Source organism: Oncorhynchus gorbuscha, linkage group LG10 (genome assembly GCF_021184085.1).
Source record: "Oncorhynchus gorbuscha isolate QuinsamMale2020 ecotype Even-year linkage group LG10, OgorEven_v1.0, whole genome shotgun sequence".
Lineage (NCBI taxonomy): Eukaryota > Metazoa > Chordata > Actinopteri > Salmoniformes > Salmonidae > Oncorhynchus > Oncorhynchus gorbuscha.
Genome location: NC_060182.1, coordinates 67,658,948 through 67,681,900, shown reverse-complemented (window position 1 = coordinate 67,681,900; position 22,953 = coordinate 67,658,948). Strand labels below are relative to the sequence as shown.

Here is a 22,953-nt window from a genome sequence, read left to right as displayed (position 1 = left end):
TAGGTGCAGGAGCTCCACAATACTTTTGAGCTTATAGAACATTTTAGGTGCCGGTACTCAGCTCCGTAAGCTCTTTACTCAGTCAAGCACTGAGTAAACTCCTGATTAGGGCACATTGGAAAATGGGAAACTCACATGTGTTAGAATTTGGGACATGGATCCTTTTCTGGATAACAAAATGGTTAAATAAATGTATTTATAACCACTCCGATCTCTGGTTGCCCTCTCATCCTTTTCTCATCCCTTTCTCAGCTTTTATCACTCTGTAATTGACCTATGCACTCCTAGCACACCCACACACACACACACACACACACACACACACACACACACACACACACACACACACACACACACACACACACACACACACACACACACACACACACACACACACACACACACACACACACACACACACACACACACACACACACACACACACACACACACACACAGAGGCATATTTCATTACCATCCTCCACAGGCAGCGAGGGAGGAGGAGGGGGGGAGACGAGTGCACATAGACAGACGGAGCAAGCAAGATACATATGTAGGAGAGCTAGAGCAAGAGCAGAAGAAAAAGATCGAGCACACAAGAAAGACAGCAAGAGAGAGGGTGGGAGTGAGAGCACCAGAGACAGAGGGAGAGATAGAAAGAGAGAGAGACAGCTGTGTGTTTCCTCAGCTGTTTTACCCGAGGCCATGGCAGGCATGGCGTCGGAGCCAGTCACCCAGTCCAGGGTGATGTTCCAGTCCGCAGATAAAAAAGAGGAGCATACGCATCGCAAACTGGGCAAGCTGACCGTCAAATACAACCGCAAGGACCTGCAGAGGAGGCTGGATATTGAGGAGTGGATCGACAATCAGCTGCACCTGCTCTTCGACTATGAGGTAGGTCGTGCACGGCTGCTGCTGGCACAGCTAGGTCCCAGGGGCTGTGTGGGTAGATTTATTACTGCATTATCAGCCTTGTTGATACACATTATCTGACCCTCATATCAGGATGACTATACATCATATTACATTATTTATATCCTTTCTGAACATCTATCACTGAATGGACATACATACAACATTCCAGAGTAACACAACATTATCTATCTAACATAAACATATTAATTGGCTAATACAATCACCCCTTTCCTTATTATAAATACTTATACACAGACAGTACAATAGTGGCATGCAGCATCTGTCCTCAAAAGATGAGAATCTACTCCCCTCTGTGACACTGGTTCAGACAGGGCAGCAAATCCCTGTTGTCTCTGGTCAGTTTGCAGTCTGAGACATCTAAGAACTTGAGAGGTTTACTGCTTAGATCTCGGCAGGGAGGTTGTCTGCAGAACTGCTTATGGCCAGGATTGCACACCACAAACGAAGGGACTGGGCATTAGCATAATTGATTCCAAAGATTAGGGAGTGGGACCCCTGTGTGGAGATCGTAGGACCCCCCCCGTTTCATCACTGCACTGCAATTTGGTGGGGGTAAATCCAATTATAATCAGAGGCTGCATCGATTTGCTGGGAAGTCTCTGGGGATGCCATGGCAACAGAAGACTGGCTCCCTCGTGAAGAGGAAAGGCACAGAGGAGTCAGAGGGATGTCTTCAGGAGCATGGGCATCCGCGTGAGAATGGAGATCATATGTTTGAAGCTGGATTGGGGAAGGACGAGGTGGATGAGGATGATGTTCTTCATTTACTTTCCTGACTGAGGAGGGAGTTGAGTTGGGGCAGTGAGTGACTTGAATGCCTCCAACCAAAAAATGATTCTCTACTGCCAAGAAACACTGCATATGGCATACTGATGCTGCAGGGCATGAGAGAGCATCACATGTGAGGGGTGTCCTCATTAAAGTTCCTGAAAATAGCTACAGATGTAGGATCTTAATTTGATCACTCTTTTGTTGCTGATAATGTTCCTGCATAGCAGGAAATGCAAACTTGTAGTGTATTCCAGGTTTAAAAAGGCTTCTAAAGTTTGTAATGTTCACTTTAAAACGTTAGTTTTGATTTGTCCTACCAAAAAATGTATCAACACCTACAAAAAAAGTCAATTAATTATAATACACATAATAATTCAACATTTCCTGTTGCTGCAGGATTCTCCTCTCGGCTCACACGGGACAGCCCGTGTGAGCTACTGTAAGCCTGGGTGATTTTAATAAAACCACTCTACTGTCAGATTGGACACACAACAATGGTTGGCGTTTTGTAAGGATTGCATTACACCTGTCTCCTAAATATATTCCACTCAGCAGTGCACATTTTTAGCGATCCCATTAACTGCTTATTTCTCTGGTAATATATGCAAAGATCCCTGAAAGGCGGTGGGTTGAAATGATGCCTGAATCTCAGAAATAAGAATAGAGGATTATGGTTAAAGAAGAATCTCTATGCTGCTTTACAAAAGATGCTAGGTCAGTCTTGCCTGCTGCTTCAAAATCAAAACAAATAAATATGTTTAAATCAAATCAAATTTTATTCGTCACATGCTTCTTAAACAACAGGTAGGGTTTGATCTTAGTCCTGTATTTACACATTGCCTGTTTTATGGTTCGTCGGAGGTCATTGCGGGATTTCTTACAAGCGCAGTGGTGACCCGTCATTCAGGGCAGAACCCCACCTGTTGCCTGTTTTGCATGTTATTTTAGCATAAATACATGTCATATATCAGTTTGCAAACAATGTAAAAAAATAAATAATTTTTTGTTTGTTAATAATGCCGCATACAAACATAGGATCTTTTTTCCTTCTTGAGTAAGGCAGCTCCAAAATGCAGGTGTTTCAGTTTAGCTCAGTGCTTTCTGTGGTGGTGGGGCAACCAGTGGAAAATACAGGGCGTAAGGGTTGGTAATGTTCTCTAGTTGCGCTGTGATTGGCTCAGTTTTCTGTCATTCATGGGGACACTACGTTAACGCAAAATCTACAGGGAGAGCTAAAAAATTGAAGCCCCTTGGGTGCTGCCTTATTGTAGATTTACATTAGAAGTGCCCATCCAAGAAGGCCCAAGGTCCTTGGCCAAAGATAAAATTACGTCAAATCACATTACATCATCATAAATTAAGTTGACAATTTACTGGCCAATCCTTTTCAATCCTTATCATAAAGAGAAAATTATACATAAAACGTTTCAGTGCTCTTCGACCATTGGACATAAACATTAGACAACAAGGTGGAAATTGCAAATTTAACAAAGCAATCACTAGCCTGCTATTCAGTGGAGAGGGTGTGTGGTCCAAGTCTGGGTTTAAGGGTCTCTTTTCCAAGCTTAAAAGGATAAACACTCGCATGCAACACCATGGGCCAGAAAAGGTTGAATACATTGGCCATAATGTCAATCCAGCATGACTTCTGCCGCATTCAATACAACTGGAAAATCTCAGACTTGTGAGTTCAAGATAACTGGGAACTCAGAAAAAAATGAGCTTCGACTGGGAAAATATGTTTTGAACAGTCATCCAACTCAGAATTCCAAGTTGAGAACTCAGGCCTCTTTTTAAAGCTCCGACCTGAAGATCACTGACGGCATGATTCAACCGTTTTATTTTCGAGTTTCCAGTTGTCTTGAAAGCACCATAAATCCAGAGAATGCCAGACTTTGATGACAAAGTTTGATAACAAAATTTGCCCACAAAAAGGACCACAGCACCACCTTCTTGTTCAAATGAGCACAGCACAACAAGGTGAGTCCAAAAATGTATTATATGCTGCTTCATAAATGATGTATTATTCCAGCAAGATATGTATACTGTAGCTAAGAAAGTAATATTAAGTGTTTGTTGTGTAGTAAGCTATTAGTAGCCCATGTGCCTCGACCTAATAGTTTGGTCCCTGTCCCCCTCATAATTTAGCCTACTGTTCTGACTTGGTGGTGCACATGTAGCCTATAGCCTGTTTTAGAGAAATGTCACTATCAAATATTGTAAGAGCTTTCATTGTCTGCGTATATAATCCCTTTATTTATCCTACGGTTCTAACTTGGTGTACAGGGAGAATACTGTAAGAACGGTCCATGTTCTGAATTCTGTCGCTGTACATTTCAAAAGTGCTGAATACATAGTTATATTGACTACATCCGTCTTATCTCACTCATTGTCTTAATCAAAATTATGGATTGCCTCTTATCCGCTCATTGTCAGTAGAAACAACATTTGTTTAAGCAAGTCAGCCATATCAGCTATTTTTTAAAGGCAGTAAATGAGGCTGAATGAACTGTTTCGCTGCCAGACAAGGCTTCTCTGATAGCTAGGTATATTAGTGGTAAGGATTCACTCCATGGTGCTGAAAAGAAAATAGAAAATTCTGGGATGACTTTATGTAGGTTCTAACAGTTTGTGGGCACCATTATAGTGCAATTAATGTGTTGTTTATTGTGTTGCGTTGTGTATCGGTCTTGCTGACATGCAGAAATTTGGGGGAGTTTTCCCCACCAAGATGTACATGCTAAAATCAGCACTGTATAACGTCCCGCTCCTTGAAAGCGGCAGCTCTAACCTTTAGCTTAGTGCAGATGTTGCCCGTAATCCATGGCTTCTTGGGATATGTACAGCACCAGTCAAAAGCTTTAGAACACCTACTCATTCAAAGGTTTTTCTTTATTTTTACTATTTTCCACATTGTAGAATAGTGAAGACATCAAAACTATAAAATAACAGATATGGAATCATGTAACCAAAAAAGTGTTAAACCAATCAAAATATATTTTATATTTGAGATGATTAAAATAGCCACCCTTTGCCTCGATGACAGCTTTGCATACTCTTGGCATTCTCTCAACCAACTTCATGAGGTAGTCACCTGGAATGCATTTCAATTAACAAGTGTGCCTTCTTAAAAGTAAATTTGAATAAATTATTTCCCTCTTAATGCGTTTGAGCCAATCGGTTGTGTTGTGACAAGGTAGGTGTGGTATACAGAAGATAGCCCTATTTGGTACAAGACCAAGTCCATGTTATGGCAAGAACAGCTCAAATAAGCAAAGAGAAATGACCGTCTATCTTTACTTGAAGCCTTGTGTAGTCTTAACATTCTGTATACTCCCCTTGTCCTAAGGGTAAAAAGTGACCCTCCTTCACTAAACCCATAAAATAAAGCAGCTTAATTGAATTTTAAAGCCCAAAAATATTATGCATGAAGAAACAACCTGTCATTCATCACAAACTTTGTGAATATCTGGGTTTTCCCTCTTCACAATGCAGAAAGACTGCATTTAAATCTGTGGACCCTACTCGTTTTTATTTGAACACACCTGTCATACTTGTTTTCTTTACTAAAGTAGAGGTCTATTATTATTATTATTATTATTATTATTGCTAAAGGTACTGCATAGGTGTAAACATAATTTTTTTAGCAAGAGATAGCACTTGTATAGCCTAAGAAAGTAGCAGAAATGTGCAGAAAGTAGTTTTGAATGCATTTTATTGAAGGGAAACAATAACCGTCTTACTTTTTTGGCAACATAGTGATATATTCTTATATACTGTAGAATGAGGAATTCAACTGCCCCCACCCACAGGGTGTATAAACAACAACAATAAATAAGAACATAATAAGATAATAGATACAAAACAAAAACGTGAACAACATGAATCAATCAACTCTATGTAGGTCTATTGGCATCTCCTCCTCTTGCCTGCCCAAGCTGCAGCCTCAGGTGGATCAGGACAAGATTTGGGCCCCTGAACAGCTTTCACACACGCTGCAGAGGCTGCTATGCGGTGGAGGCGCTCCCTTCTTTGAATGTGTGGGGTTACAAGTGCCTTTCCCAGCTGCTCCAGGAACACCCTCCTCTTGTTCCGCTTATCAGGCATCGAGGTAGGGTGGATATTCTAACTCAGGCGAGCAGAACCCAGTTAGAATATGGTTCCAGAGCTATTTATAATTTGCATAGGGTTTGATATTATTGTCATACTATTATCATGATAATTATGTACAGTAGATATTTTACATTTTAGTCATTTAGCAGACACTCACTTACAGTAGTGAGTGCATACTTTTTCTTCTGGTCTCCCGTGGGAATCAAACACACAACCCCAGCGTAGCAAGAGCAACTAAGCTACTCAGGATATGTCATCAGTACGCTAATAGTAGACTAGTAGACAGTACACTACTGTTATTGTGTTTGAGTTCTTGACTGTACTAATTTGTCTGCGGGAATCCCTGAGAGAGAAGGCCCTTTATGACTGAAGGATGTTGCACGTAATGGGATCCCTGCATGATTGATGGAATGATAACAGATACAGTAGCAGTAGTAGCAACTCCTTTGTCATTGTGGGTATGGGGCCTGCCATATGACACAGGCCTGTTGTCTGGTAGGTACAGTCTTTGGATAAACTGTATGGATAAAACAGTATGACTGGGCAAGCAGGGTTTCCTGGACAGGTCACGCAGTCAAGAAAAAACTCCTGCCCTAAGTATGGCCTATCTCTTTATAGGATTTGAGGTGCTCATGTCTTAATGTCATATTTCAGTGGTGACTAGACAAACTCCAGTCTATCTGAGAAGGATAAGTTGTTTGGTAGACACCACCCATTGGTGTGGCAGGAGGAGACATGGTTGGTCCATGTGCCTTGACTAATGGGATGAATTTTGCATGAACTCAGGGGAATGCAGGTTAGGCTGTGGTTGGATACTCTGACTCTTCCGTGTGGAAGTATTTAGTGGTCAGCCCCCTGTGTCAAGAGCTGAATTATTTAGTGACATCTCTAATTTATTCAAGTAGCTTATTGGTTGGGTATTGAGTGGCAGTGGCACTGGACCACGTTGATGACTTCACACCTTTTAGGAAAATTGTCTCAAATCGTAGAGGTGTGAAAAAACACAAAGAGTAGGAAAAACTTCAAAATTAACAGAAAATATCCTTACTCAATAGAAATATACTTCAGACTGCAGTTATGTCATTATCTGTTGATGTGCCCTTGAGCAAGGCACTAAAGCCTAATAGTTCCTGTAAAGGGATAAGAGCATCTGCTAAATTACTAAAATGTAAATGTAATTATTAATTTACACATGTAAAGCAATATGGCTCTCGTTTCAATGGATATAGTACTAAATGCGTGATGCCTCTAATTTGTTACAGCCATTAGCCTCCTCACAATGCAGATGATCTCAGATAAATGTCATGCGCATGACCTGTGACCCCTCTGGTATGGTATGTTTTGATTGGTCGACAGCTCGAGCCTCTTACAGGAAAAAAAAATCATGAGTAATGAATTTAGACGACAATCAGTCTTGTCTGACTTTCACGTCAGCCTCTTCAAAACAACGTGGTTTTGTGGGAAAGGTTTCCTTTACGTCTCTGATTAGTATCAACTACACTGAACAAGAATATAAATGCAGCACGCAACAATTTCAAAGATTTTACTGAGTTACAGTTCATATAAGGAAATCAGTCAATTTAAATAAATTCAATACGCCCTAATCTATGGATTTTAAAGACTGGGAATACAGATATGCATCTGTTGGTCACAGATACATAAAAAAAAGTAGGGGCATTGATCAGAAAACTAGTCAGTATTTGGTGTGACCACCATTTATTCATAACATTGACATCAGCAAACCACACGACGCCATGCACGCTGCCTGCCATCTGCCAGGTATAATTGAAACCAGGATTCATCCGTGAAGGGCACACTTCACCAGCGTGCCAGTGGCCATTGAAGGTAAGCATTTACCCACTGAAGTCGGTTACGATGCCAATCTGCAGTCAGGTCAAGACCCTGGTGAGGACAACGAGATGAGCTTCCCCGAGACGGTTGTGCAAACCCACAGTTTCATCGGCTGCCTGGGTGGTGGTCTCAGACAATCTCGCAGGTGAAGAAGCCAGCTGTGGAGGTCCTAGGCTGGCGTGGTTGCACGTGGTCTGTGGTCGTTTGGCCGGTTGGATGTACTGCCAAATTCTCTAAAATGACGTTGGAGTTATGGTATAGAAATTAATATTTCATTCTCTGGCAAAAGCTCTGGTGGAAATTTCTGCAATCCCCATGCCAATTGCACGCTCCCTCAAAACTTCAGACATCTGTGGCATTGTGTTGTGTGACAAAACTGCACATTTTAGAGTGGCCTTTTAATCACAAGGTGCACCAGTGTAATGATCATGCTGTTTAATCAGCTTCTTGATATGCCACACCTGTCAGATGGATGGATTATCTTGGCAAAGGAGAAATGCTCACAAACAGGGATGTAAACAAATGTGTGCACAAAATGTGAGAGAAATAAGCTATTTGTGCATATGGAAAATTACTGGAAACGTTTATTTAATCTCATGAAACATTTCTAACGTTTATATTTTTGTTCAGTATAAGAAGACTGATTGGTTTAGGAAAATCGGTTTGTTATGTGGTCAGAGTGTTTTAGGGATCCCTGCAAAGTGGAGAATGTAGCTTCTCTATCATACTGCATAATCACCATGTACTTATTGTAAATGCATCAATCTACAATAGCTCAGCAGTTGGCTGCTATGATATGATTTCTGTCTTGTCATGTCAATGTTGAATATAAATGGTCATGAACCCCAAATTCCAATCAAATTTCAATTGAACTCTACCTAAAGGCAATGTAGTTTTAGGCTCTGCTGGCATGGATACAACTGGTCCCTTGAATACAGGAGCATCTTATCCGAACAAAATCCCTCAACATAAAATGGTTAATTAAGATTGCAGTTCTAATCCATGTTGCAGTTAAAAAATGATGCTCCTCTAAAGAACCATTTCATATTCATGTGTTAAAAAAATGAATGCCAACATTAATTTTAATGTCGGACTAGTTTCTCTAACTTCAAAAGTGTTGGCGAGACATTTTCAGTCCCAGATACATTTTTTTTTAAATAAAATAAAATCACACAAATGAAAAGCATTCAAAATGCCAGCTGGGTAAATCATCCGTGAAATCAGATGGAAGTTGCCTTTCCTCCTGCCCCTGGTCAAAATATGTAAATTCATTAGTCCATAATCTATGGGTTTCACTTGACTGGGAATACAGATATACCTTTAAAAAAAGGTAGGGGCATGGATCAGAAAACCAGTCAGCATCTGGTCTGGCCACCTTTTGCCTCATGCAGCGCGACACGTTTCCTTCGCATAGAGTTGATCAGGCTGTTGATTGTGGCCTGTTGTCCCACTCCTCATCAATGCGGGTTATTGTCGGGAAATAGAACACGCTGTCGTACACGTCGATCCAGAGCATCCCAAACATGTTCAACGGGTGATATGTCTGGTGAGTATGCAGGCCATGAAAGAACTGGGACATTTTCAGTTTCCAGGAATTGTGCACAGATCCTTGCGCGACATGGGGCCGTGCATTATCATGTTGAAACATGAGGTGATGGCGGTGGATGAATGGCACGACAATGGGCCTCAGCATCTCGTTCAAATTTCCATCGATAAAATGCATTGTGTTTGTTGTCTGTAGCTTATGCCTGCCCATTACATTACCCCACTGCCACCATGGGGCACTCTGTTCACAACGTTGACATAAGCAATCCATTCGCTCACACAACGCCATCTGCCAGTGTCACGTCCTGACCTTAGTTCCTTTGTATGTTTCTATTTTAGGTTGGTCAGGGCATGAGTTGGGGTGGGCATTCTATGTTTTGTTCTTGTGTTTATATTTCTGTGTTTGGCCTGGTATGGTTCCCAATCAGAGGCAGCTGTCAATCGTTGTCTCTGATTGAGAATCATACATAGGTAGCCTGTTTTCCCACTCTTGTTTGTGGGTGGTTATTTTCCATTTCAGTGTTTTTCACCATTCGGGACTGTTTCGGTTTTTCTTTGTTCACTTGTTCGTTTGTTTCCCGTGTTCAGTGTAATAAATATGACGAACACTTACAACGCTGCATATTGGTCCGATATTTCCTACTCCTCCTCAGAAGAGGAAGACGACAACCGTTACAGAACCACCTACCACAACCGGACCAAGCAGCGTGGTAACCAGGAGCAGAGGGTTCTGGACTCCTTGACTTGGGAGGAGATTTTGGACGCAGGCTGGGGAATATCGCTGTCCCAGGGAAGAGCTGGAGGCAGCTAAAGCCGAGCAGCGGCGTTATGAGGAGTTAGCACGGCAGCGCAACAGGGACGGGAGGCAGCCCCCAAAATTTTGGGGGTGGCAGACGGGGAGTGTGGCTAAGTCATGTAAGAGACCTGAGCCAACTCCCTGTGCTTACCGTGGCGAGTGGTGGACCGGGTAGGCACCGTGTTATGCCGTGAGGCGCACAGTGTCCCCAGTGTGCAGGCATAGCCTGGTGCGCTATATCGCAGCTCCTCGTATCGGCCGGGCTAGAGTGGGCATCGAGCCAGGAGCAATGAAGCCGGCTCAGCGCATCTGGTCTCCAGTGCGTCTCCTCGGCCCAGGTTATATGGCACCAGCCCTACGCACGGTGTCCCCGGTTCGCCAGCACAGCCCAGTGCCGTCTGTTCCACCCCGCCGCACTTGCCTGGCTACGGGGAGTATCCAGCCAGGACAGGTTGTGCAGGCTCGGTGCTCGAGACCTCCAGTGCACCTCAAAGGTCCGGTCCATCCGGTGCCTCCTCCACGCACCAGGCCACCGGTGGCAGCCCCATGCACCAGGCTGTTTCTCCGTCTCCTCGTCTCCTCGCTCCAGAGTCGAGACTAAGGTGGAGAGAGGTCCACGTCCTGCGCCAGTGCCGCCACTGTGGACAGATGCCCATCCAGACCCTCCCCTATGGGGTTAGATTTTGCCACCTTTGGTGGGGGGGGGGGGGGGTACTGTCACGTCCTGACCTTAGTTCCTTTGTATGTTTCTATTTTAGGTTGGTTGGGGCGTCAGTTGGGGTGGGCATTCTATGTTTTTTTCTTGTGTTTATATTTCTATGTGTTTGGCCTGGTATGGTTCCCAATCAGAGGCAGCTGTCAATCGTTGTCTCTGATTGAGAACCATACTTAGGTAGCCTGTTTTCCCACTCTTGTTGGTGGGTGGTTATTTCCCGTTTCAGTGTTTTTCACCATTCGGGACTGTTTCGTTTTTTTTTATTTATTCGCTTGTTCGTTTGTTTCCTGTGTTCAGTGTAATAAATATGACGAACACTTACCACACTGCATTATGGTCCAATATTTCCTAGTACGCCTCAGACGACGAAGAGATTCATTACAGCCAGGTATAGTTGAAACCGAGATTTATCCGTGAAGAGCACACTTCTCCAGATTGCCAGAGGCCATCAAAGGTGAGCATTTGCTGAACTGCAGATGGTTTCTGACAGTTTGTGCAGAAATTATTTGGTTGTGCAACCCCACAGTTTGGTCTCAGATGATCCCGCAGATAAAATGCCGGATGTGAAGGCCCTGGGCTGGCGTGGTTACACGTGGTCTGCGGTTCTGAAGCCGTTTGGACGTACTGCCAAATTCTCTAAAACGAAGTTGGAGGCGGCTTATGCTAGAGAAATTAACATTCAATTCTCTGGCAACAGCTCTGTTGGACATTCCTGCAGTCAACATGCCAATTACATGCTCCCTCAACACTTCAGAGTTGGCTCAGAGTTAACCCATCTTGTGTGACAAAACATTTTAGAGTGGCTCTTTATTGTTCCCAGCTGTATCTGTGCAATGATCATGGAGTTTAATCAGCTTCTTGATATGCCACACCTGTCAAGTGGATGGATTATCTCGGACATAGAGAAATGCTCACTAACAGGGATGTAAATGAATTTGTGCACAAAAACAATTGAGAGAAATAAGCTTTTTGAGTGTATTTATTTCAGCTCATGAAACATGGGACCAACACTTTACATTGTGCATTTATATTTGAGGTTAGACATACATTATTGTTCTAGTGGTACAACATGCTTGATGCATTAGCAATGCCTTTAAGACTTGATACTCTAAGACTCATTTTATTTGGTACGGTTAAGTTAAATATTTTCAAACATATTTGTAAGTCGCTCTGGATAAGAGCGTCTGCTAAATGACTTAAATGTAAATGTAAATGTAAAAAGGCCTATTTAAGGTGGCAGGGAGCCGCATTCACAGTTAATCTATGTTTGCATGGTGGGTAAAAGAATAACGTCCCTGTGTCTCTGACCCCTTTCTTTCTCTCCTTCTCTCTCTCTGTCCAGGAGGAGGAGATCACAGAGTTAGAGATTGACATAGATGAGCTGCTGGAGCTATCTGACACGGAGCAGAGATCCAGACTGCAGGTGATTACTGGCAGGATGTCCTGAGAGGAGGTCAGGTTAAAGGTGTAAAAAAATCAAAGTACAGTATGTTACCATACCATATTTTACGGTATCCAATACAGTTACTGTAATCTTTTTTACCTGTGTTATTACGGTAACTTTCAGGTTTGTAAGTTACGGTAAAAACAATAGTACAGTGCATTAGTGTAATAATATTATGGGAATTGTAACAAATTAATTAATTAATAATTGGATTAATTCATTAATGAAATTCATTCAGTGTAGATGAGGTTTGTATTTTACTGCAAGGATTGGTGCAAGCATGTTGGCTAGGTAATTTGCTCACATATTACAGCATTTCGATGAATTACAGTGTAGAAGAAGCTTTTGTTAAAACCTATAGAAGTGCAAGTGGAAAAATACAACATTTTGGTATTTTATATCTTACTTTGTTTTCTTTTTTTATTCAGCGGAACCCTTTGAGACCAGGGTCTCATTTACAATGGTGCCCCAAGGACAACAATACAATAAATAAAAAATGTAAAATTAAAATGAACTTACAGAATCCACACTATAGAATCAAACACCACGATTATTATTAAAACAATTATTTACATTCAATCCAAACAGTTGCAATTCTCAAAAAATATACTCAACATTAAAGTCCTAAACTGCCCTAGAGACACCAGAGAGTCAAGATGTAGGGAGTTTTGTAGGCTATTCCAAAAATGGGGGGCACTAAAACTAAAGGTGGATCTACCTATACGTAGAATGTATGCACACATGACTGTAAGTCGCTTTGGATAAAAGCGTCTGCTAAATGGCATATATTATTATTATTATATTACCTAGATCGGTATGTCCTAATGGAATCTCAAGAGTTAAATGGTTAACTTTCAAGGTTCCACTAGTATATACCAATCTAGGTAAATCCGTCTGGAATGGGTTTGGTGTCTCATATTTTCTTTTAACAGTGAAGTGAGGTAGGTTGGAAGCTTGCCAATCCCACAATGATGTGCGGTTACAGTAATGTACTGTTAAATCAAAGTTTCTTTGGAATAAACGGTATCATTTACTGTTTACGCATAAAATCACCCAGAGTGAATTGCCATTACTGTAAATAATTAATAAGGTATTATACTGTTAGTTTTATTGTATAATACTGTCAAAACAATGTTATAACAGGCAATACCTGCTCTGCTCCGTTCAGAATCACTAAAAGGAGCAGACAAAGTGATCCAATTTCACCTTTGCATGGAACCCATTTGCCAGACAATTCTTCAATCGAGCAAATAATACCAATTTCCCTGAAATCTACTGATCACTACATCTATTTTTTTTTACTATACCAAGATAATATATCTCAATCACTCCCAAATGTATTGAAGATCAAAGATAAATTCAGCTTAATCTCAAGATATAAAATGAATCTAACCAAATCAGCCCTACTGCCTCTCAAGACCCCGATGGATGAGTTTCTCTACTTATGGAATCCCAATCGTTTACCATTTTAAATATTTGGGAGTGGATATTTTTCCTTCCTTAGATAAAACCTTTGCCATAAACTTTAACAGAACGCTTAAAATCAATTCAATCTGACCTCAGTAGGTGGAATAATATCCCAGTTGCCTTAACCGGCAGAATATCTATTTCTAAAATGAATACCATATTGCCACGGCTGAATTTCTGTAGTTCAATACTCAAATGGCTCCCCCTTCTGGCTATTGGGATAAAATTAATTGTGTGTTTTCAAAATGTATATGGCAAGGTAAACGATCCCGGCTCAAATGATCAAACATACAAAGAGGGAAAGACGTAGGAGGACTATCCATACCAAACTTTTCAATTGCATTTTCAGGCACTAGTATTTTGCTCAAACCTAAATTGGTTTAGACATAATGCCCCCTGGCTTAGTATCAAATCAAATCAAATTTTATTTGTCACATACACATGGTTAGCAGATGTTAATGCGAGTGTAGCGAAATGCTTGTGCTTCTAGTTCCGACAATGCAGTGATAACCAACAAGTAATCTAACTAACAATTCCAAAACTACTGTCTTATACACAGTGTAAGGGGATAAAGAACATGTACATAAGGATATATGAATGAGTGATGGTACAGAGCAGCATACAGTAGATGGTATCAAGTACAGTATATACATATGAGATGAGTATGTAGACAAAGTAAACAAAGTGGCATAGTTAAAGTGGCTAGTGATACATGTATTACATAAGGATGCAGTCGATGATGTAGAGTACAGTATATACATATGCATATGAGATGAATAATGTAGGGTAAGTAACATTATATAAGGTAGCATTGTTTAAAGTGGCTAGTGATATATTTACATAATTTCCCATCAATTCCCATCATTAAAGTGGCTGGAGTTGGGTCAGTGTCAATGACAGTGTGTTGGCAGCAGACACTCAATTTTAGTGGTGGCTGTTTAACAGTCTGATGGCCTTGAGATAGAAGCTGTTTTTCAGTCTCTCGGTCCCAGCTTTGATGCACCTGTACTGACCTCGCCTTCTGGATGATAGCGGGGTGAACAGGCAGTGGCTCGGGTGGTTGATGTCTTTGATGATCTTTATGGCCTTCCTGTAACATCGGGTGGTGTAGGTGTCCTGGAGGGCAGGTAGTTTGCCCCCGGTGATGCGTTGTGCAGACCTCACTACCCTCTGGAGAGCCTTACGGTTGAGGGCGGAGCAGTTGCCGTACCAGGCGGTGATACAGCCCGCCAGGATGCTCTCGATTGTGCATCTGTAGAAGTTTGTGAGTGCTTTTGGTGACAAGCCGAATTTCTTCAGCCTCCTGAGGTTGAAGAGGCGCTGCTGCGCCTTCTTCACGACGCTGTCAGTGTGAGTGGACCAATTCAGTTTGTCTGTGATGTGTATGCCGAGGAACTTAACTTGCTACCCTCTCCACTACTGTTCCATCGATGTGGATAGGGGGGTGTTCCCTCTGCTGTTTCCTGAAGTCCACAATCATCTCCTTAGTTTTGTTGACGTTGAGTGTGAGGTTATTTTCCTGACACCACACTCCGAGGGCCCTCACCTCCTCCCTGTAGGCCGTCTCGTCGTTGTTGGTAATCAAGCCTACCACTGTTGTGCCGTCCGCAAACTTGATGATTGTGTTGGAGGCGTGCGTGGCCACGCAGTCGTGGGTGAACAGGGAGTACAGGAGAGGGCTCAGAACGCACCCTTGTGGGGCCCCCGTGTTGAGGATCAGCGGGGAGGAGATGTTGTTGCCTACCCTCACCACCTGGGGGCGGCCCGTCAGGAAGTCCAGTACCCAGTTGCACAGGGCGGGGTCGAGACCCAGGGTCTCGAGCTTGATGACGAGCTTGGAGGGTACTATGGTGTTGAATGCCGAGCTGTAGTCGATGAACAGCATTCTCACATAGGTATTCCTCTTGTCCAGGTGGGTTAGGGCAGTGTGGTTGAGATTGCATCGTCTGTGGACCTATTTGGGCGGTAAGCAAATTGGAGTGGGTCTAGGGTGTCAGGTAGGGTGGAGGTGATATGGTCCTTGACTAGTCTCTTAAAGCACTTCATGATGACGGAAGTGAGTGCTACGGGGCGGTAGACGTTTAGCTCAGTTACCTTAGCTTTCTTGGGAACAGGAACAATGGTGGCCCTCTTGAAGCATGTGGGAACAGCAGACTGGTAAAGGGATTGATTGAATATGTCCGTAAACACACCGGCCAGCTGGTCTGCGCATGCTCTGAGGGCGCGGCTGGGGATGCCGTCTGGGCCTGCAGCCTTGCGAGGGTTAACACGTTTAAATGTCTTACTCACCTCGGCTGCAGTGAAGGAGAGACCGCATGTTTTCGTTGCAGGCCGTGTCAGTGGCACTGTATTGTCCTCAAAGCGGGCAAAAAAGTTATTTAGTCTGCCTGGGAGCAAGACATCCTGGTCCGTGACTGGGCTCGGTTTCTTCTTGTAGTCCGTGATTGACTGTAGACCCTGCCACATGCCTCTTGTGTCTGAGCCGTTGAATTGAGATTCTACTTTGTCTCTGTACTGACACTTAGCTTGTTTAATAGCCTTGCGGAGGGAATAGCTGCACTGTTTGTATTCGGTCATGTTGCCAGACACCTTGCCCTGATTAAAAGCAGTGGTTCGCGCTTTCAGTTTCACGCGGATGCTGCCATCAATCCACGGTTTCTGGTTAGGGAATGTTTTTATCGTTGCTATGGGAACGACATCTTCAACGCACGTTCTAATGAACCCGCACACCGAATCAGCGTATTCGTCAATATTTTTATCTGACGCAATACGAAACATGTCCCAGTCCACGTGATGGAAGCAGTCTTGGAGTGTGGAGTCCGCTTGGTCGGACCAGCGTTGGACAGACCTCAGCGTGGGAGCCTCTTGTTTTAGTTTCTGCCTGTAGGCAGGGATCAAAATGGAGTCGTGGTCAGCTTTTCCGAAAGGGGGACGGGGCAGGGCCTTATATGCGTCGCGGAAGTTAAAGTAACAATGATCCAAGGTTTTACCACCCCTGGTTGCGCAATCGATATGCTGATAAAATTCAGGGAGTCTTGTTTTCAGATTAGCTTTGTTAAAATCCCCAGCTACAATGAATGCAGCCTCCGGATAAATGGTTTCCAGTTTGCAAAGAGTTAAATAAAGTTAGTTTAGAGCCATCGATGTGTCTGCTTGGGGGGGATATAATCGAAGAGAATTCTCTTGGAAGATAATGCGGTCTACATTTGATTGTGAGGAATTCTAAATCAGGTGAACAGAAGGATTTGAGTTCCTGTATGTTTCTTTCATCACACCATCACACCACCAACTCCAGTATGGAGTTGTTGCCCTGGAAGAGATGGTCTAAACTGATATATCCATGAAACAATTGAAACTACACTGTGGTCCTATTATTGCTCTCTCAATTTGTATTTGCCACAAAATGTACAAACAAAATAGCATGCGCATACTCCATATTTCACAAGAACGATCTGGAGTGTGGCCTTTTGCGTCCCCCCAAATAGTCCAAAAGTGGAATCTGTACCCTTGCCGATATCATGGACAGTAATGGTTTGAGAACATTCCAAGATTTGAAAGATACATACACATTACCAGACAAATCATTCTATGCTAGCCTATGGAGTCCCTTGGAAAACCAAACTACCGAAACATCCAATGATGGGATTTGAAAAATAAATGATCTGGGCTCCCGAAAGGACTGATCTCTATAATACACAGTGCCTTCGGAAAGTATTCCGACCCTATGACTTTTCCACATTTTGTTACACTACAGCCTTAATTTGAAATGGATTAAATAAATAAAATCCTCATAAATCTACACGCAATACTTATTATTGACAAAGGAAAAACAGGTATTTAGATTTTTTTGCAAATGTATTAAAAATAAAAAAACAAATAACTTATTTACATAACTATTCTAGGACTTGATTGGAGTCCACCTGTGGTAAGTTCAATTGATTGGACATGATTTGGAAAAGCACACACCTGTCTATATTAAGGTCCCACAGTTGACAGTGCATGTTAGAGCAAAAACCAAGCCATGAGGTTGAAGGAATTGTCCGTAGAGCTCCGACCGAGGCACAGCTCTAGGGAAGGGTACCAAAACATTTCTGCAGCATTGAAGGTCCCCAAGAACACAGTAACCTCCATCAATCCTAAATGGAAGAAGTTTGGAACCACCAAGACTCTTCCTAGAGCTGGCCGCCCAGGCCAAACTGAGTAATCAGGGGAGAAGGGCCTTGGTCTGAGAGGTGACCAAAATCCCAGTGGTCACTCTGACAGAGCTCCAGAGTTCCTCTGTGGAGATGGGAGAACCTTCCAGAAGGACAGCCATCTCTGCAGCACTCCACCAATCAGGACCTTTATGGTAGAGTGGCCAGACGAAAACCATTCCTCAGTAAAGGGCACATGACAGCCCATTTGAAGTTTGCTAAGAGGCAGCTAAAGGACTCTCAGACCATGAGAAACCACATTTCCTGGTCCGATGAAACCAAGATTGAACTCTTTGGCCTGAATGCCAAGTGTCACATCTGGAGGAAACCTGGCACCATTCCTACAGTGAAGTATGGTGGTGGCAGCATCATGTGTTGGGGATGTTTTTCAGCAGCAGTGACTGGGCGACTAGTCAGGATCGAGGGAAAGCTGAACATAGCAAGTACAGAGAGATCCTTGATGAAAACCTGCTCCAGAGCACTCAGGACCTCAGACTGGGACGAAGGTTCACCTTACAACAAGATAACTACCCTAAGCACACAACCAAGACAATGCAGGAGTGGCTTCGGGACAAGTCTCAATGTCCTTGAGTGGCCCAGCCAGAGCCCAGACTTGAACCCAATCGAACATCTCTGGAGAGACATGAAAATAGCTGTGCAGCAACACTCCCCATCCAACCTGACAGAGCCTGAGAGGATCTGCTGAGATGAATGGGAGAAACTCCTCATATACAGGTGTGCAAAGCTGTAGCGTCATACCCAAGAAGACCCGAGGCTGTAATCGCAGCCAAAGGTGATTCAACAATGTAAAGGGTCTGAATACTTATGTAAATGTCATATTTGCGGTGGCCCGTTCCTGTAGGTTCATGCTCTACAACATCCGCAGAGTACGACCCTGCCTCACACAGGAAGCGGCACAGGTCCTAATCCAGGCACTTGTCATCTCCCGTCTGGATTACTGCAACTCGCTGTTGGCTGGGCTCCCTGCCTGTGCCATTAAACCCCTACAACTCATCCAGAACGCCGCAGCCCGTCTGGTGTTCAACCTTCCCAAGTTCTCTCACGTCACCCCGCTCCTCCGCTCTCTCCACTGGCTTCCAGTTGAAGCTCGCATCCGCTACAAGACCATGGTGCTTGCCTACGGAGCTGTGAGGGGAACGGCACCTCAGTACCTCCAGGCTCTGATCAGGCCCTACACCCAAATAAGGGCACTGCGTTCATCCACCTCTGGCCTGCTCGCCTCCCTACCACTGAGGAAGTACAGTTCCCGCTCAGCCCAGTCAAAACTGTTCGCTGCTCTGGCTCCCCAATGGTGGAACAAACTCCCTTACGACGCCAGGACAGCGGAGTCAATCACCACCTTCCGGAGACACCTGAAACCCCACCTCTTTAAGGAATACCTAGGATAGGATAAAGTAATCCTTCTCACCCCCCCCCTTAAAATATGTAGATGCACTATTGTAAAGTGGCTGTTCCACTGGATGTCATAAGGTGAATGCACCAATTTGTAAGTCGCTCTGGATAAGAGCGTCTGCTAAATGACTTAAATGTAATGTAAATGTAATTTGCAAAATTTCAAAAAAACTATTTTTGTTTTGTCATTATGGGGTATTGTGTGTAGATTGATGAGGGGGAAAAAACTATTTCATCAGTTTTAGAATAAGTCTATAACGTAACAAAATGTGGAAACCGTCAAGTGGTCTGAATACTTTCCGAATGCACTATATGAACAACTTTTGGAAAGCTCATATTCTGAGCTAGCCATTAAAAAAGTATGATCCACAGATCTAATTGAATCTGAACAAACCATTAACTGGAACAGATTATGGAAAAATATAACCTTGGAATCCCTTAAAACATACAAATAAACAATCCATAAATCCCAACACATATAGATAATAAATATATATATAATGTGCAACCCTAGTTGCTAGGGGGGGGGGCATGGTTTCCATGAGTTGGGGGTGGGGGATGTTGGTTGGAGACTTGTTGGCTTGGTGGGTTTGGGGTAATGGGATGGGAGGTTGGAAGCCCACTTATTTGTTGTTTTGGTTTCCTGTTTATACTGAATGTATTATCACTTCAACTGTATGCATTTCTTGCTGTTGACTTTCTTTTGAGTGGCAGCCTACAGGTACATGTTTCATAAATGTATCATTTGAAGTGTATAATGTACCTCCAACAAATACACATTTGGTCAACAAAGAAAACAACAATAACGTTTTACAGCATAGTTATAAAAGATGAGAGTTATCACAGTAACTTTTGAGCCATTTAAAAGAAGCTCATTAAGAGACACAAACAGGGAGAACATAGCTATTTTCCAGCCAAGGTTTCACTGTAAGCTATACCTTCACAAATGCTAAGCCTTGTCTAACAGACAGCAAGCCATGGAAAATTGACATCTCTTCAGAAGCCATTTTGTGGGTCACAGTACGAGGCAATACTTACACTTCAGCTATGCCCTTGTTTATACTTCACGCATACACCAGGGCATATTTAACAAAGTAGGGTAATTGCTTTACAAGCGCTTGATCCCAGTTGGTGTCCTTTTGCAATGTTAGACGTGAAAGAGCAATGTCCACTTCAGTTACTGAGGCCATGTTTGTTTCTGTACATTTACAGGAGTTACTGCAGGAATGTGAGAAGCCAAAAGAGGTGAGACACAACCATCAATTATTATAACCTTAGTCGTGTACCGAAAAAACGAATCATCAAATTACACGTATTGTACATTTACTCTCTACAAAGAAATACTTGCAATTCAATGGTCCACTGCTCAAACAGTCTCAGAAAGAGTTTATCCGTCAACTGCTGGTACGGGTAGTGTTAAATCATTCTCTTCCTCCCTTTCAGGACTTTATCAATGGGCTGCTTTATCGGATGAAGGGCCTACGCAAAATGTCAGGGCCCCTGAAGAAATAATAATAGGTCAAATCAAGAATCGAGACAATGTGAAGCGCCCCAGACTCCGCGACCCACCCCGTCATTACCTGGTATTTTGGATGTCTCTCTGTGCAGTTGCATGTTAATGGGACCTTCTCTCTGCACACATGGGTCAATGTTGGTCTGTAAAGAGAACAGTGGGTTTTAATTGGTGTTTTATAGAACATTATTTATGGACAGTTTAAACATTTAGATTCCCCTCAATTAAAATAATGCACCAGTAGTAAAATGTATTGTCTATTACTCACATGGAATGTTTTTGTGTCAGACTGTACATTTTTGCTTGCCTACTTGTGTACATATATTTTTGTTCTGATATAGTGTTTGTCAATAAAAGCAACATTTTTTGAGACAAGGCTCTGGATGTATACCTACTGTGTATGGATGATATGTCATTTCATAGAAGGATAATGCGAGTCAGTGTATATAAACATCAAAATAGTGGCCGATAGATCGCTGGTTCGGGTCCCTGTTTTTGCTTGGTGGCGGATCTGTCAACAGTGTCCTTGGTCGGGGCGCTTGACCATGGTTGTTTTCCGGTGGGTCGCTCTGGATTGGAGTCTGTTAGATGACAATGTAATGTAAATGTTGACCGGCTTCACTGAAGGTAGATTGTATGTTTTAATATTCACAAAAAAACAGTACTATTCTAAAAGCTACATGCTTCACACTGGAGACACTGTACAAGAAGAGAGGAAGAGATTGAAAATGTGATAATAATAATAATAATAATATATGCCATTTAGCAGACGCTTTTATCCAAAGCGACTTACAGTCATGTGTGCATACATTCTACGTGTGATGCCAGCAGAAGTAGGGCAGAGAGAATGGCAGCCCCAAGGCAGTTGTTAGGCTATGCTACCGTGGCACTGCCAACCCTCCCAATGCTTGTCTTCACCCATCAATATGTAATTCCAATCAGCAACAGTGGATAAATCAGCATCATTGAGGGGAAATGTTACGCTTTAATTATTTAAATATTGCTCTCAATTTTCTGCATGTTTGCACTTTAACACACCATTGCTCTGACGCAAATTACACAGTCATGTTTTTTGTTAAAGACCCAGTACAGTCAAAAACTAGATTCCCCTGTGTTTTTATATACAGTACCAGTCAACAGTTTGGACACACCTACTCATTTAAGGATACATTTTTTTAAACACTATTTCTACATTGTACAATAATAATTAAGAATCAAATCTATGAAATAACACACATGGAATCATGTAGTAACCAAAAAAAGTGTTAAACAAATCAAATATATTTTATATTTGAGATTCTTCAAAGTAGCTACCCTTTGCCTTGATGACAGCTTTGCACACTCTTGGAATTCTCTCAACCTGCTTCATGAGGTAGTCACCTCGCATTTCAATTAACAGGTGTGCCTTGTTAAAAGTACATTTGTGGAATTTCTTTCCTTCTTAATGAATTTGAGCCAATCAGTTGTGTTGTGACAAGGTAGGGGTGGTATACAGAAGATGGCCCTATTTGGTAAAACACCAAGTCCATATTATGGCAAGAATAGTTCAAATAAGCAGAGAGAAATTACAGTCCATCATTACTTTAAGACATGAAGGTCAGTCAATACGGAAAAGTTAAAGAACTTTGAAAGTTTCTTCAAGTGCAGTCGCAAAAACCATCAAGCGTTATGATGAAACTGGCTCTCATGAGGGCCGCCACAGGAAAGGAAGACTCAAGAGTTACCTCTGCTGCAGAGGATAAGTTCATAAGAGTTAACTTCACCTCAGATTGCAGCCCAAATAAATTCTTCACAGTATTCAAGTAACAGACACATCTCAACATCAACTGTTCAGAGGAGACTGCGTGAACCTTCATGGTTGAATTGAAGCAAATAAACTAATACTAAAGGACAACAATAAGAAGAGACTTGCTTGGGCAAGAAAACACGAGCAATGAACATTAGTCCGGTGGAAATCTGTCCTTCGGTCTGATGTGTCCAAAGTTGAGATTTTTAGTTCCAACTGCTGTATCTTTGTGAGATGCAGAGAAGGTGAATGGATGATCTCTGCATGTGTGGATCCTACATTGAAGCATGGAGGAGGAGGTGTAATGGTGTGGAGGTGCTTTGCTGGTGACACTGTCATTTAATTAGAATTCAAGGCACACTTAACCAGCATGGCTACCACAGCATTCTGCAGTGATACGCCATCCCATC

At 42.6% G+C, this 22,953-nt stretch overlaps 1 protein-coding gene across 1 annotated transcript; it reads left to right on the top strand.

The window, feature by feature from the left end:
• The first annotated feature begins 528 nt into the window (after window positions 1–528).
• On the top strand, window positions 529–21,126 carry LOC124045247 (protein phosphatase 1 regulatory subunit 14B-like). The gene is made up of 4 exons (XM_046364529.1): window positions 529–894; window positions 12,070–12,150; window positions 20,457–20,489; window positions 20,688–21,126. The coding sequence occupies exons 1-4, from the start codon at window positions 706–708 to the stop codon at window positions 20,754–20,756; spliced, it is 372 nt and encodes a 123-aa protein (XP_046220485.1). The 5' UTR covers window positions 529–705; the 3' UTR covers window positions 20,757–21,126.
• Window positions 21,127–22,953: the final 1,827 nt, after the last annotated feature.

What these genes read in the sequence shown, in the direction of transcription:
- LOC124045247 (XM_046364529.1), top strand. Translation starts at nt 706, where the DNA reads ATGGCAGGCATGGCGTCGGAGCCAGTCACCCAGTCCAGGGTGATGTTC. An exon ending in ACCTGCTCTTCGACTATGAG is followed by an intron (nt 895 to 12,069) that starts GTAGGTCGTGCA and finishes CTCTCTGTCCAG; the next exon opens with GAGGAGGAGATCACAGAGTT. An exon ending in AGCAGAGATCCAGACTGCAG is followed by an intron (nt 12,151 to 20,456) that starts GTGATTACTGGC and finishes GTACATTTACAG; the next exon opens with GAGTTACTGCAGGAATGTGA.